The 17,058-nt window shown below is 36.4% G+C and overlaps 1 protein-coding gene across 2 annotated transcripts in view; it reads right to left on the bottom strand.

Annotated features, from left to right (window-relative positions):
- Positions 1–17,058, bottom strand: part of cdh8 (cadherin 8) — a 260,812-nt gene that overhangs the window by 68,826 nt on the left and 174,928 nt on the right. For both annotated transcript variants that reach the window (XM_038267329.1, XM_038267331.1), the window contains exons 5-6: positions 1,271–1,438; positions 971–1,158 (exon numbers count right to left, since the gene is read on the bottom strand). In XM_038267329.1, the coding sequence (XP_038123257.1) occupies positions 971–1,158; positions 1,271–1,438 (356 nt within the window). The remainder of the gene's footprint in view (positions 1–970; positions 1,159–1,270; positions 1,439–17,058) is intronic.

The raw sequence follows: 17,058 nt of genomic DNA, 5'->3' as shown, positions 1-17,058 counted from the left end.
TTCACTGTTCTTTGCACTGATTTTTTTTTTAAGCAGTGTCTTTTTTTAAGAGTTGAGTCCTGATTCTAAGTTAATAGAATATTTTCCACTCTTGTCTGTTTTGCATTTTTATTAAAACTTACATTTATACTTGCACCTTTAACTGTTTACGGTTTTACTGTTCACTGTGCAATTTCAGATTGCTATTCAAAATTTTGTCCAGTTTGTGTTTATCTCTTAATAAACAGGTAAGTTTGTTGTTACCAATCATTGTGTTTTATTCAATCTCTCCTAATTCAGCTGGCTAGATGTTATCAAGAGTACTAAAACCCTTTTCAACATGAGTCTTACAACTAAGGCTAAATACTTTAACTTAAACTTAAATACATGCTTGAATAGGCTGGTATCGGACAGTATCGGTATCGGATCGGAAGTCTAAAAACAATATCGGTATCGGATCGGAAGTGCAAAAACCTGGATCGAGACATCTCTACATGCAACCATTGAAAAAATCTGACAGTGTATGCCTGGCTTTATGAAAGATGAATACAACCTCCAAAGAACCATTCCATACCCTGCTGGACCCATGGCCACACCCTAACTCCCCAAAGAGACAAAATTATGTTCTGCAAGAAGGACCTCCATCTTTCCAGAGTCTCACGCTTTGCACCAAAACATTGACCTTGATGATGTAAAGGTTGGATGGAAGTGCTTAATGAAAACCTATTTTATGAAGCTCTTTATGACTTTTATTTTATCAGTCTAAAGGCTACATGAAGCTTGGAGGTCCACAGTTAATGTCTCTGAGGAAATTTGGTGGCCTTGGATCCTTATGTGTTGCTGAAGAGCTGGATTTTATACAGCCGTTGCAATGAAAATATTTGGAATACACCAAAACAGAAAAATATTGATTAATATTTAACTTAAGCAATAAGAGGACTTTCTTCTCTCTGCAGTTTAAAAAGATGAAGTTGAAGCTTTTTGGTCTCACTTTTCTTAGCCTGAGAATGCCCTCTTGTGTCTGTGCATCTGTGACGATCTCGAATGCGCCCAAGTCATCTCCCTCAATGATGCTGTAAGTCGACCTTGCGTTCTCCCCAATGTCTCGATCGTCCGCCTTCACCTTACCACCTGTTTTCCCTATCGGCAAGTCTTCAGGGATCCCAAACTCATACAAACCTAAAAAATAAAGAATAAATTAAAAAAATAGACATTTTAGATTTCCAGAAACCAACTGAAAAGAAACTCCATGGAGCATGTGTTTCTTGATAGATTTATGAAAGTTACTTACTTTTGTTGAACTTGGGTGGATTGTCATTAATGTCCGTGAGAGTGACAGTCACTGTGGTCGTTCCTGACAAGCCGCCCATATGACCTCCCATATCTTTAGCCTGAATGACCACCTGGTACTCCTCTCTCATCTCCCGATCCATCCCATGGAGAGCAATTTTTATGGTAGCTGCAGATGGAAACAGTTCATAGAACACAGACACAGTTAATAACAGGACAGATATATTTTGCACATCAAATTAATGAAGCTCGTGTAAAAAGCACAGAGCAAAGGCAAAAGGTAACCTTCAAGACCACCGTCCTCTTACAGTAGAGGACCATTCTAAAATGCAAGAAAGCCTCATCCTCATCAAGCATAGACAATGAATTTTCTATTTTTGTGTTGCGTAGCGTCTGTGTGACCATAGCAAGGTGATCGTGACTGATCCAACCCCAGCCCTGCGAATCAGCTGTTTGTATTCCAATGAATGTCTCTGCCGTATGCAGGCATTTGTATTCTGATTGAGTGTGAATTATGCTGTCTGTCTTGTATAATCTTGAATATTGTATGCAGAATGGACCTTATTGACTCTGCCGCAGTGCTGAATATAAAAAGGGCTCAGCACTGGCATATATGGATAATCCACTCAGGAAACAGAGGCCCCCAAGATCATCAAATGAATATAAAACCCCTCATAAAAGCCAGGCTTTGGCATGACACCCTGTCTTGGTTTTGAGCTCCCTCAGACAATGATAATATGCTTGGCTATGATGAGAACCATGGGAGGGGTTAGGCTGCTCTCTGCGCCTGCATGCTTTCCCCAAGATAGCTAGCCTTTTTTTCCCCCCATAAAGACAGCACAATTCAAGGGCATTTTTATTTTGGAGGTCACACATAAAAGAGGCCATCTAAACAAATGCAGAGGTGAGGGATAGCAAAGGGAATATGACTGCATTACAGGAATAGGTAATACATGGTAAACACCTTTAAATCTGGGTGGATTGAAAATTAAATAAAACTGTTTTGAACATGTGGAATCATGACTATTGCAGCAAACAGTGTTTTTGCCCATACATGCTTGACTACCGTGTTATATTGATAAGAAAGTATCGGGGGAAAATAGGGACCTTTGCTGTGACGGTAAATGGCCTGTACTTAGCAATTTTTCAAGTCAGGAGAATGACCAAAACACTACATTCAGTCATTCACCCATTCACGTACTAACCTGACTCGGCCAGATGGATATGCGGAGCAAATCCATCTGGAAACCTTTCATTGAAGTAATTTTGGGAAGGGGCGAGAATACTGGTTAGCTGATTGGCCTATGTTGGTGATAGACGGGCCAAATAAACCAATCAGATCAACGAAGCATATGACGTACTAACAGAGCGACAGCGAAAACACAACCACAAGCCAGGCTACTCTTGCCGAAACCAGTCAGGAGAAGAGCAAAAACATATTTTCCTCTGAGGAAAGCCTCCAGAGCAGTGTTTTGCTATTCTTTCAGTGAAGAAATACTCTGTAATTCCGATAAAACTTGCTCGATAGCCACGCTAACGCTAGTTTCATCGGCTGAAGCCGCCATGTTCTTTAGACTGAACTGTCGCGCTTCTCACTGCGTCACACCTCAACCCGCCTCAAAGCCAACGCTGATTGGACGTTCGTTTGGTGAACGGCTCCAAATTTTCTTCAACGGAGAGTCTCCAGACTGATTAGCGAGTGAAATCTTGAAAGCTTGCGAGATCAGGATGGTCTCACGAGGCTACAGCTGCCCTGGGGCTCACTGGGAGAAGTGAAGCTGCCACACACTGGCCACCATCAGTAGGTAATGCAGGAAAAGTGTCTTGCTCAAGAACATTTTTACCAACAACAGTTGGGTTGCAGGGGAAACTCTTTTATCAGACTCCATACAGTACCTTGCTCAAGTTTTATACCTATTAAACCTTTCTTAAATTCCATCCAACAATCCATTTTGCTTGTGTCTATCCCCAGCTGTCTACGGGCAAGGGCAGGGTACACCCTGGAAAGGTTGCCAGTGCATCGCAGGGCAACAAAGAGACAAACAGGACAAACAACCATTCACACACACACCTAAGGAGAATTTAAAGAAGCCAATTAACCTAACAGTCATATTTTTGGACTGTAAACTCCATGCAGAAAGACCCCGGGCCGGGATTCGAGCCCAGAACCTTCTTACTCCAAGGCAGCAGTGGTACCCCCTGAGCAGCCCCCTTTGTTGAATTTTCATTGATTTAATACATTTGGATTGTATCTTATTCATTTACACATCATAGTGCAGAAGTGTTAGATGAATTTAAGCGTATGCATATATTTTTTCTTTTTTTCTACAAGTTTCAGCCTGATTTTCTTTGTAAGAAACTCCAGAAGATTCAAGTGAAAGCCTCGACAATCCCCTGGATCAAAGACTACCTGACAAACAGACTTCAGTTTGTGACACTGAAGGATCATCTGTCTAATCAGGTAGTCAGCAGCATAGGAGCACTGCAGGAGAATTACAGGGGACAGTATGCTCACCATTCCTGTCTACTTTCAGTCCTCAAAACTGTAGAAATACTCAGATGACTCAGCATTTGTTGGGGACATCAGATATGGACATGGAGCTGAGTGCAAGGAGGTGTTGCACTGATTTTTGGAATGATATGGAAACAATAACATGATCCTTATTCAACAACATGAAGGAGATGATCGTAGATTTCGACACTACAATGGCAATAACTTGTGCAATGTATAATGTGCAATTACTTTTTCATACCCTGTGCATTAACCTGCTTCTTTATATTTGACACCCAGTGCAATATCTATATATATATATATATATATATATATATATATATATATATATATATATATATATATACCCATTTAAACACCCTGAGCAATAACCCTGTATAATGATCCTGCTATTAAGAAAAAGCTGTCATTTGTGGATGCAATGTATATACTGTATATACACCGTACTTCTTTTTCAGAATTTCATGCTTTTTTTTTTTTTACTATTTAAGCTGATATAACGAGTACATTTCTCCACTGTGAGATTAATAAAGTAATCAATCAATCAATCAATCAATCAATCAATCAATCAATCAATCAATTTCAGTAGAAACAGAAACAAGTCAAATCCCACAAACATCAACAAAGAAGAAGAATAGGCGGTGGTGGAGGAATGTAAATACCTTTGCATTGATCTGGACAACACACCTAATGCGAGAATCAAGTATGAAGTCATCAACAAGAAGGGACAGAGTAGACTGAACTTCATAAGACACCTTACTGCAGACATGTTCACAAGTCATTTTTTGCAAGTCCAAGTCAAGTCTCAAGTCTTGAGAGCTCAAGTCCAAGTAAGGTCTCAAGTCTTGAGAGCTCAAGTCCAAGTCAAGTCTTAAGTCTTGAGAGCTCAAGTCCAAGTCAGGTATCAAGTCTTGAGAGCTCAAGTCCAAGTCAGGTCTCAAGTCTTGAGAGCTTAAGTCCAAGTCTCAAGTCTTGAGAGCTCAAGTCCAAGTCAGGTCTCAAGTCTTGAGAGCTCAAGTCCAAGTCAAGTCTCAAGTCTTGAGAGCTTAAGTCCAAGTCAAGTCTCAAGTCTTGAGAGCTCAAGTCCAAGTCAGGTCTCAAGTCTTGAGAGCTCAAGTCCAAATCAGGTCTCAAGTCTTGAGAGCTCAAGTCCAAGTCAGGTCTCAAGTCTTGAGAGCTTAAGTCCAAGTCAAGTCTCAAGTCTTGAGAGCTCAAGTCCAAGTCAGGTCTCAAGTCTTGAGAGCTCAAGTCCAAGTCAAGTCTTAAGTCTTGAGAGCTCAAGTCCAAGTCAGGTTTCAAGTCTTGAGAGCTTAAGTCCAAGTCAGGTCTCAAGTCTTGAGAGCTCAAGTCCAAGTCAGGTCTCAAGTCTTGAGAGCTCAAGTCCAAGTCAGGTCTCAAGTCTTGAGAGCTCAAGTCCAAGTCAGGTCTCAAGTCTTGAGAGCTCAAGTCCAAGTCAAGTCTTAAGTCTTGAGAGCTCAAGTCCAAGTCAGGTTTCAAGTCTTGAGAGCTCAATTCCAAGTCAGGTCTCAAGTCTTGAGAGCTTAAGTCCAAGTCAAGTCTTAAGTCTTGAGAGCTCAAGTCCAAGTCAGGTTTCAAGTCTTGAGAGCTTAAGTCCAAGTCAGGTCTCAAGTCTTGAGAGCTCAAGTCCAAGTCAGGTCTCAAGTCTTGAGAGCTCAAGTCCAAGTCAGGTCTTTAGTCTTGAGAGCTCAAGTCCAAGTCAAGTCTCAAGTCTTGAGAGCTCAAGTCCAAGTCAAGTCTCAAGTCTTGAGAGCTCAAGTCCAAGTCAGGTCTCAAGTCTTGAGAGCTTAAGTCCAAGTCAAGTCTCAAGTCTTGAGAGCTCAAGTCCAAGTCAGGTCTCAAGTCTTGAGAGCTCAAGTCCAAGTCAGGTCTCAAGTCTTGAGAGCTTAAGTCCAAGTCAATTCTCGAGTCTTGAGAGCTCAAGTCCAAGTCTATTTGCGTGCTTGCTTGTTTCTCCTTGTGTTTTTATCTCCTTCACTGAGACGGTATAGCTTAAAGGTCACTATTATATCTATGGAATGATCCTTATGTTGAACTGGTCAGTGACATCAGTGCTACATTATTGTTTGACAGCGCCTCTGCCAGTTTTTTATATTTTTTTTTACCTCTGCTGTGTGCGGGTAAGGCGAGCGGCGATCAATCAAGCTAGTAAAACAAAAAACACTTAAAAAATATATATTGTTCAGAAGTCAGAAATCTCGAGTCTCGTCGAGTCTGAAGTCCTTCAAATGCAAGTCTAAGTCGAGTCTGAAGTCATTTAATATGCGACTTAAGTGCGACTCGAGTACGAGTCACAAACTCGAGTCCCCACCTCTGGCTTACAGTAGTTCTTCAGTGTTTCGGCTGCTAGTCTGATGTGGAGAGTGTAAGATCTTCTGCAATAACCTCCTGGGGTGACAGCATCAGGGCAAATGACTAAAAAAAGCTAAATAAGCACATAAAGAAGGTCGACTCTGTTCTGTTCTAGGAACTCATAAAGAGTTGGTTTCACAAAGAAGAATTCCTCATAAAATGAAGAACATTGCAACAGAGCAACAGAGAGTCATTAGTTAAAATTAGTTAAAGGCTTCTCTAGTTCTTTTTTTTTCTTTACAAAACATGCATCATGACTGCAGCTATCAACTTCTACAACAACGCATTGAAATAAAATTCTATAAGTTATGACATTTGATTTCCCTTTGGGATCAATAAATCGTCCTTGAATCAAATTTGAATTAAAAGGAGAAAATGTTAACATTACGATGTCTCCATTGCAAGCTTTCTTGTAGTTAACATTCCTGAATCCTTTCCGGCCAACATGAAAAAAAGAGGAGTTATACGAAAACCAATACTGCACAACAACCTGATCACACCGTAACCATAGCAGTGGCAATATTTTGCTGTTGGAATCGCTTTTATTCCCCAAGGACAGGAAAGCTGGTAAAAGTGGAAATTGAATATAACTTTAAGAGGTTTATTTCACATATTCTTCCTTTCAGCAAAGTGATTGCAGTTGTAACTTGGTCAAAATCCAAGGTCCATCCATTTTTTTTAACCTACTTTAGTTCTGTTAAGGGTTAAGGGGCTGTATCTTATCTCTAGTGTCTGGATGACAGGAGGGAGTATACACGCTTGACAGATCGTCTGTTCATCAGTGAGAGGCATGGAGAATGATGCGCACACCCTCTCTTACAAGACGGGTTAATTAAACTAACATGCATGTCTTTGTACTGTGGGAGGAAAACTGACCACAAGGACAAAACTCATAAAAGCACGGGAGGGACATCTAAACCTCAGAGAATTCTACTTTATTCTCCTTTTCTTATCTAAAGAGTCGTCTCTTTCTAAAATTGCCTCTAAAAATAATCTTTTTTAGTGATTAAAATCTTCTTTTCACTTATTGTTCATGTGGAATAGATTACCAAAAAAATATGTTTTGAGCATATCTTTAAAAAGTACATTTTTTAACTGAAAAAAGGTACATCTCATTCTCTTTCCTTTCTTTTTATTTTATTGCAAAAATCCAGATCTTTTGATTTTTGGAAAGAGCTCTTCTCTTTGACTAATGTCTAGTTTTTCAACTCTAATGATTAGAAATGTTCTTTTTTTCCTTCTTTTTATAAGTCACCTGTTATGACCTAAATGACCTTCTGAGAAAAACAAGCAGTTACATAATAATCTCAAAAGCCACCATCATTATTTCTACAAATACATATTCGAGTTTTTCTTATTATTACAAATACAATTGGCTTTTGTGCAAATAAATATTTTCAATAAATCAAACTAACACTTTGTTACTTATCAAAATTTTTTAGTTTTAGTTTTCATCGGCAGTCTTCTTGGGTTTTATACCTGAAATAATTTATAGAGCATCTGATTAAAATAAATAAAAAGTTAAGCTTTTCTAAAACTTGTGCCATAAAATGTGCACAGTGGCATTTTTATCTTTAACAATCTAAAGCTAAGATCTACAGAGATTATACAAAAGATGATAAGGATCTAATTGCATAATATTAGTCAGCGGAGTGGTGCAACAAATTCTAAATTTTGTTATCTACATAATTAAGTTTGAAATAATTTGGGGGAAAAAATGTAATAGAGGTCAAAATAATACCTGGCCTTTTCTCAAATATTGACAAACAGAAATAAACAAAATCTGCTTGGTAAGGCTATATATGAACCTGAGACTAACAATAATCTAGCAGTAGAGGAAAGTACTGTCTATGTTCAACATTTCATGTGAAAGCAACCTCCTGTGTTCCTCATTGGTGTGGATAAAAGTAAGGTTGAGAGACAGAACTGTTTTCCTGCAGAAATCCTTCAGGCTTTGTTACAGGTTCCCAGATCCTTGAGGGGAAATGTGAAACCAGACTCGGACCTCTGGCCCACAGGTCTGAATACTATATTTTACCCAAAAAATAACACTGCATATCAGTCAAAAAACATTGCACCCATCGTGAAAGGTTACAGGACTAATGTTTTATTCATTGAGATATGAATACTTCCAAATATCAATAAGTACTCCGTTAGTAAAATAAGCACCTTAAAGATGAAGAACTATTTAAGGTGTCTGCATCACAAAAAGCAGCAATTGTACACAAAACTCAATAAGAGAAAGTTTTCGGTGAACAAAAATAACAGTTAGTGGAATGACTGAGCCAGAGTTAAGAGTTAAATTCAAAACAAAAAACCTGTAATAACCTAAAGAGAAATGTTGCCGAGATATGCAACCACAATATAACAGATTTGGAGAATGTTTTCATCAAGATGACAAATATTGTTTAGAGTCTCCAAAGATGGCCCAAAGCATATGTTGAAAGAAAATTTACTACAAAATTTATATTAAACAAGTTATTCCACTCTTCACTTCCATCACTTATTTGCTATTCTTTTGCACTGTAAAAAAAAATTGTCTCCATTTTAGGTAAAAAAAAAAAAAAAAGTTTTGAACCTTGTCGGGTTCATAAATGTAGGTTTGCAAAAGAAGAACTGAAATACACAATTATGGATACAATTTCTTCAGAAAGGAGAGACAGTTGAGAAGCAATTGTTAATTGTTGATTTTGTGTGTATTATTTCATGTCCTTTTTTGTATAATTTAATGTGACTTAGGTAGATTAGTGAGCTGGGAATTAATTTGAATTATTATAGTAGCATCAACAGCCTGGTGATGCTACCCTAACTACCTTTAATTTTGTTCCCCTATTTTCAGTTTTCTATCATCAACAAGCCATAGACGTCCTCTTGGCTAAATATGAGACATTTAAACAGTCTTAAGAAAAGAGTTATCCTCTGGTAACCAGTTGCAGTAATTCAACTAGAGCCAAAAATTTCACAAAAAGATTAGTTCTGATCCTAAATTCATAAAACAATTCCTTTATTTATCAGAAAGCAGCTAAAAAAGGCTATGAAAAGAACAGAAACTATATGAATGCTTTTATTACCCACTGATCTGTTGCTAAAGCAGAAGTAAATCTGATGATTAAAAATGGTGTAATTATTTTTAATTGTGCTGTTTCCCAATGTGCTATTTTTTGGGGCATGTGAGAATGCTGTTTAAAAAAAAAAAAAAAAAGCCCAAGCAGTTGTTTTCTTCTGTAGCTAAAAATCGCACACTGTACCCGAAGGGTTTATCATAAAGTCTTTGTTTTTTGTCGTTCATTAAAGATCTAAAATGCATCAAAAGTCTTTTGATTTTTCTTTCAATCGTTTACTTTAGATTAAAACATTATTTATGATTAAGTCTTTGATTCAAATCCATGTATGTTCTGCACTGATCTAATATTGATCTGTTTAAAATATGAAGTCTGTTGCACAACCATTAAAATCCAGAGTTACACCAACATGTAATCTCAATTTCTCATGAATGATGTTTTTTTTTTATGTCACCTTAATTCAGGAGCCTATATTAAACAAAATCAACTTATTGGACTTTTAATGTTTTAATAATTAGAAATTAAAAATCATTTTAATACATTTTATTTATTGCAGACTCAAAGTCCAATTTACATAAAAAATTACATAACAAAGAAAACAGCAAAAGAATAAAAGCGACTCCTAGCCATTCAAAGCACAACCATAAACATCAATGTCTCCATAGTACAGATGAGTCTCATTGATCTCACTATGGAGAAATTAACTCCTGCATCTTAACCCTTCCCGTTGGGGAGTAGTGGGCTGCCACTGTGCGGCGCCTGGGGAGCAATCAGGGGTGAAGGGTCTTACTCAGGCTGCTGGGATCAAACCGGGTATTTTCAACCTTCTCAGAGACCTATTGCTTTTCCTGTAACAAATAATGCTGAAGGTTATATTTACATGAATAAATAAGTTATCATCGCAAATTCTGCTCTTAGAAAAGAGAATGCATATAATACAGTGGTTTTTTTAACCTCTCTAAGAAGCAACAACCTTGAATGTGGTGTTTTTCTGTTGCGAGAGGTCTCCTTCCTAAAGAGGAGGCTCATCGCTAGAAGTTGCGTAATACCAAGCTACATCCGCCATAGCGTTTCTATGTTGTGAAATGAGTGGCACCCACACAGCAGCAGTGCAGTGAAGGGCAAGGATGAAAAAAATAGCACCAGTGGATACAAAGGTAATATCTCATCGCATATATGTCACCAGATGACTTTGGAAGGCTTTAAAATTCAGGATATAGAGACTTTCAAAGAGGAAAAAAGTGCAAGTTACAGAGTTTTTGCACCCTCTGGTGACAGGTTGAAATGACACAATTATTGTGCACATGCATGTGAGAGGAGAGCGGGCGCTGCAGTCTGCTGCTACAGCACAGGTTTTTGTTTTTTTTTGTTTAGAGGTTTAATGTTATCTGAGGTGAAAAAGATATAAATACTGTAGTTATTTCTAAAGGAGCATCTTACCTTTTTATTAAAAAACAGATAGTTTGAGCTCTTCCTCACTATCTACTCTAATTTTATTCCATTGCTGATTAGACTCTAATATAGCCCATTTTGTTGCACTAGACTAAAGTTTAACTTTCTTACTTTCCTGTGGAGCGTATGATGGGATTTGAGGTGAAATTGTGATTGTTTTTGTGGTTTGTCTTCACACTCACTGTTCCCTCTCATTTCACTGAACAAAAATCTAAACTAAGTAGCCAGGGAGAATGAGTGTGCCAGGGTTGTTCCACCCACCACATGTGCAAAGAATTTGTTTCAAAACACTTTCTCTTCAACTCACAAAGGGAGCATTTAGGGGAAAATATCCACGAATACAGGAAAAGTCATTTAACGTGTACGGCAATACACTGGAAAAACGATCTAGAAATAAGTAAAACAATTTTAAATTAATGTATGTACCCTTAATTTGAGTATGTAAATGAGATGATTTGCAAATGGAAGGAGTATTTTTACTCTTAAAATAAGATATTTAGATAAAATGCACTTGAAATAAAACAATGCAATTGTGTTTTCTTATTTTAAATGTAAATTGTCTTGTTCCATTGGCAATATGTCTCTTTTAGCATCTCAATTCAAGAACAAATGCACTTATTTTAAGAAAAAATTACTTATCTAGATTTGGATTTTTTTCCAGTGTATTAAGAATATATATGGAAAAGAAAACAAATATTTACCTTTTAAAGTTCTGCAATGTACCCTAAACTTTACCTCCTTAACATTTGTTTAAAAATAAATGATTTTTGTAAAGTCTGGGGAACAAATTTATATAGAATTCAAGGTTTTTGCACTAAAAAATGGGCAGCATTTACTTCAATTAATCTGATGCATGTACCGGTAGATAAAATTCATTGCTATGAATTTATTTAGAAATGCATGTTGGACCTAGGAGAGATAGAACCACGGGGAAGATTAAAGCAAACTGAGGTTGGAAAATAAAACCCCAGCTTTAAACAACACATAGAACATTTTTCAGAGTTTAATTGAGATCTGAGAATGGCACAACAATAGACTACACTGCAAAAAAATTGAAATCTAACTAAGTAATTTTTGTTTAAAATAAGGTTTTTTGCTTGAATTGAGCAGGTAAGTGAGACACTTTGCCAATAGAACAAGGTCATTTATATTTAAAACTAGAAAAAACTATTGCAGTGTCCTATTTTAAGTGCATAATATCTAATTATCTTACTTTAGGAGTAAATACACTCATTCCATTTGCAAATTGTCTTATTTACCTACTGAAATTAAGGGTAAATACACTTAATTTTAGAAATTTCTTACTAATTTCTAGATTGTTTTTGCAGTGTACCCAGACCCAGATCGGGTCAGGAGTTCAGAAGAGAAGCAGCCAACAGGACCAAAGCAACTTTAGCTGCAGAGATCTGCAGCTAAAGTGGGATATATGTTAAAAGGAAAACTTATAATTCATACATTCAACAGATGTGGACTTTATAGCAAACTGCAGAGAAGAAGGACATTGATGAAAGAAACCTTTGAGAATTTCCATTTCCAGTTTGACAAAAGCCATATAGGAGACACATCAAACGAGTTTGATGTGTCCAACTCTTTCCTGTTGTCAAACAGGAAAGAGTTGGACTTTGTTCTGACTTTATAGTATCTTCTCATACTTCTTACAAAACCCTATGAGAGGTTACCAAAATATACTGCTTACCGTGATGAACCACAACATGCTCATGTATGAGATACGGTGGCAGCATCTTCAGCACGGTCACAGAAGCTAGTCTGAGTTTGATCAAAAATATGGAGCTACTGCAAAAAAAAACTGTGGAAGAAAACTTTTCAGAGGGTCTGAAAGACTTAAAAACTGGGAGAGGATTTGTCTTTCATCAGGAAAATGACCTAAACGTACACTGCAAAAAATCTGAATCTAAATAAGTCATTTTTTCTTAAAATAAGTGCATTTGTTCTTGAATTGAGGAAGTAAAAGAGACATTTTGCCAATGGAACAAGACAATTTACACTTAAAATAAGAAAACTCAATTGCATTGTCTTATTTCAAGTGCATTTTATCTAATCTTATTTTAAGAGTAAAATGACTCATTCCATTGGCAAACTATCTCATTTACCTGCTCAAATTAAGGGTGAATACACTTAATTTAAGAAATTTTTACTGATTTCTGGATCATTTTTGCAGTGTATTGGTAGAGCATATAATGGAATGCAAGATAGTTTCATTAGTTAAAATGATCAAGTCAAAGGATGTAGGTACAGTTAAAAAGGATTAACAGAATTAATTTTACATTTTTTAGCTGGTTGACAATAATATATTCACAGCTTTAATCCTTATCAGTTGAAAAAGGAGAAACCATATTTTATTTTATGTATACTTTGGTTCTACTACCAAAAAAAAAAACAAAAAAAAAAACAAAAAAAAACAAAAAACATACAAATCCTACTTTTTTTAACTGTATAAAAATGTCTTAAAAAGCTTCAACAGATCTCCATACATTTTATAAGGAGCTATATATTTGAAACAAACTTTTTAAATGTAGGAGAATTGAGCTTCTATAAAACATTCTGGTTCAGTTTATTAAGAGTTTAAATCCAATGTGTTTCATCAGGAAGATCCTTCTTATTCAAAACTGTGGGAACGTGGTTTTACACTGGAAAAAATCAAAGTCTAGATAAGTCATTTTTTTTTAAACTAAGAGCATTTGTTCTTGAAATGAGGAGTTAAAAGAAACATTTTGCCAATGGAACAAGACGATTTACACTTAAAATAAGAAAACACAATTGCATTGTCTTATTTCAACTGCATTTTATCTAATTATCTTAATTTAAGAGTAAAAATCCTCATTCCATTGGGAAACTATCTCATTTACCGACTCAAATTAAGGATAAATACACTTAATTTAAGAAATTTTTACTCATTTTTAGATTACTTTTCCAGTGTAGACAGCGGCCAGCAGGGACCAAAGCTACTATAGAACTTAACCTCTCCCCTGTTATGGGCTGTACTGTCATTAATTGATCTATTTTATTTAGTTTTACTTCAACAGTTCTATTTCTATGATGATTTAAAAAGGAAGGTGTCACACTTGTAATAAGATAGGACCACACTGGAAATCTAGATATCTAATTTTTTCTTAAAATAACTGCATTTTTTCTTGAATTGAGGAGGTAAAAGAGAAATTTTACCAATGGAACAAGACAATTTACACTTAAAATAAGGAAACACAATTGCATTGTCTTATTTCAAGTGCATATTATCTAATTATCTTATTTTAAGAGTAAAAATAATCATTCCATTGGCAAAATATCTCATTTACCTACTCAAAATAAGGATAAATACACTTCATTTAAGATATTTTTTACTTATTTCTAGATCGTTTTTCCAGTGCACAGTCTTAGAGGTGCAACTACACTGCAAAAACGATCCAGAAATCAGTAAAAATTTCTTAAATTAGGCGTATTCACCCTTAATTTGAGCCGGTAAATGAGATAGTTTGCCAATGGAATGAGTAATTTTACCCTTAAAATAAGATAATTAGATAATATTCTCTTGAAATAAGACAATACAATTGTGTTTTCTTATTTTAAGTGTAAATTGTCTTGTTCCATTGGCAAAATGTCTCTTTTCCCTCCTCAATTCAAGAACAAATGCACTTATTTTAAGAAAAAACGACTTATCTAGTTTCAGAGGTGCAGCAGAGTGACATATTCGTTCACTGCGACACACGCAGACGACCTGGTGTCTGAGTATAAATCAGCCTTAAGGTATGAATTGACTTTAGGTTGGTGTCAGGCATGAACCCGTCATGGTTAGGGTTACATTTAGGTTGGAGAAATTAATGGAAGTCAAGGAAAGGCCCTGAAAAGATAGTGAGACATGTTTGTGTGTGTGTGTGTGCATTTCTTAAACGTGGTTGAAAATAAGTCTTGTCAACTGTTGATCTTTTGTCATGAAACCAAACACTTTCTAAAGCACAGTGGGACTCCACATTAAACTCCCACAGTGATGCGTCAGGAAACCAGCTCTGAGACGCTGAAAACCCACAGAGAACAACTGGAGATGCCCCCCCCCCCCCCCCCCCCCCCCCTAAGCCTCTAATCCTGCTCCGTAGTACAGATCCCAGATGTACTCTTCAAGGCATCTTAGTGTTGCATCGCTCTCGGGCCCTTTCTATTTTCACAATAATCTTGTTTTTTTTTTATTACCCTTAGAAACATTTCTGTGATTCTTATTATAGTTTTCTCTTTTTCCGTTTTAATCAAAAGCCTTTTCTTTACATGCCAATCAACAAAGAGGTCACACCTGACCATGAAACTGTATTGCAGTTAATCCCCATTGATCCTCTGAACACAAGGACACTATCTTAAATAAAGCTGTTATCTCACTCTGTAAAGGAAATATTTTTGTTAAGCCTCTTAAATTAAACCTTAAATTCTACACCTGATTCACCTTTAGAGTGTTTAGTTTCACACATATTGTTTGGGGATGTTCTGAGGATTTAATAGAACAATGACTGTATATCAAAAGGGTCACGTGTATAAATGATCAGAGTCAAAAGTCTGGCTTAGTTTATGTAACAAAGTTTAATAAAGGTTCAGTAAGATAAGGATTTTTTGATTGAATGTATAAAAAAAACCAAAAATATATAACAAACAAAAAAAAACACACAATTTGGTGAAGTTTTAAAGATTGTTTTATATCTGATAATTTGGGTAGCTATTGCCTTTGAACATATTCTGATGCTTAAACTGATATTTTATTGCTCTAAATACAAGAAATTCAGCACAGTAGAACGAGTGAATGACAAACACACATCACAAAAGCATTGATGCTGGATCCCAGAAATCACACTGGAAAACTGATCTAGAAATAAGTAAAACTGTCTCAAATGAAGTGCATTTACCCTTAATTTTAGTAGGCTAATGAGATGATTTGCCAATGGAATGATTATTTTTACTCTTAAAATAAGATATTTAGATAAAATGCACTTGAAATAATAAAAATGCAATTGTGTTTCCTTATTTAAATGTAAATTGTCTTGTTCCATTGGCAAAATGTCTGTTATACTTTCTCAATTTAAGAACAAAGGCACTTATTTTAAGAAAAAAATGACTTTTCTAGATTTTGATATTTTCCAGTGCAAGAAGTGTTTGCTGTATTTCAGACTAACCTTCGTTCCAAATAGCATTAGGCAGTTTCTGAGCGACATAGCTTTCAGAAATTGGGATCAAGGACAATCAAGAGCTCAGCAGTAAGATTTTAACGTTGGACGCAGCGTGTTCTGAGTATTTAACCCTTTAAAGCCCGATCCAAGAATAAAACAAAATAGAAAATTACCTTTTTTTGGTTTGTAGTCCTTATTTGGCCTTTTAACAAAATATGTAAAAAGAAAAAACAGAAATACATTTTTGATATTAATAATTTATTACTATGCGATAAGTCAAGATTATTTTTTATGTAGTCTTCTGCCCTCAGTTATCAGGTATATCTGATTGTGTTCAATAGGATTTTGAGCAAATGTTTTTACCATTAAATTATGCAAAAGGTGTCAGATGCAAAACATTTCAGAAACCGTATGTATCAAATACGATACATTTGGCATTACAGGGTTAAGCGTTCAATGTTCAGAGTGAAACACTTAAGTTTGCAAATCTGAACTTTTGCAGCTGGATGCTGGGTGTTAAACCATCAGAGTAGCTCATCATCGATCTGTTTGTGAAAAAGGCACAACATGCAAGCAACGTTCACTTCTGAAGAGCTGTTTTTATACTTACATTTACGGAAAATCTTAAAACCTTTATAGTCTGGTACTTTTTTGCCATGGTACTATTGGCCATGCGATGGACATGGGACCCGTCCGGCATGTACCCCACCTCTTACACGTAGACAGCTGGAGATATGGGGGGGTTGGTCTAACCTGACTCCGCCAGACGAATTTGCTCCGCATATCCATCTGGAAACCTTCCGTTGAAGTAATATTGGCGAAAATACTGGTTAGCTGATTGGCCTATGTTGGGGATAGACGGGCCAAATAAACCAATCAGATCAACGAAGCATGTGACATACTATCAGAGCGACGACAAAGAGGAGCCAATTGATAGATCAAACTCTTGCCGAAACCAGTCGGGAGAAGAGCAAAAACATCTTTTCCTCTGAGAAAAGCCTCCAGAGCAGTGTTTTGCTCTTCTTTCAGTGAAGAAATACTCTGTAATTCCCATAAAACTTGCTCGATAGCCACGCTAACGCTAGTTTCATCGGCTGAAGCCGCCATGTTCTTTAGACTGAACTGTCGCGCTTCTCGTTGCGTCACACCTAAACCCGCCTCAAAGCCAACGCTGATTGGACGTTCGTTTGGTGAACGGCTCATAATTTTCTTTAACGGAGAGTCTCCAGAC

This window comes from Cyprinodon tularosa, unplaced genomic scaffold (assembly GCF_016077235.1).
Source record: "Cyprinodon tularosa strain WSP-4 unplaced genomic scaffold, ASM1607723v1 ctg67, whole genome shotgun sequence".
NCBI lineage: Eukaryota > Metazoa > Chordata > Actinopteri > Cyprinodontiformes > Cyprinodontidae > Cyprinodon > Cyprinodon tularosa.
Note: the sequence above shows the minus strand (reverse complement) of the source record. Positions and strands in the feature narration are given on the sequence as shown.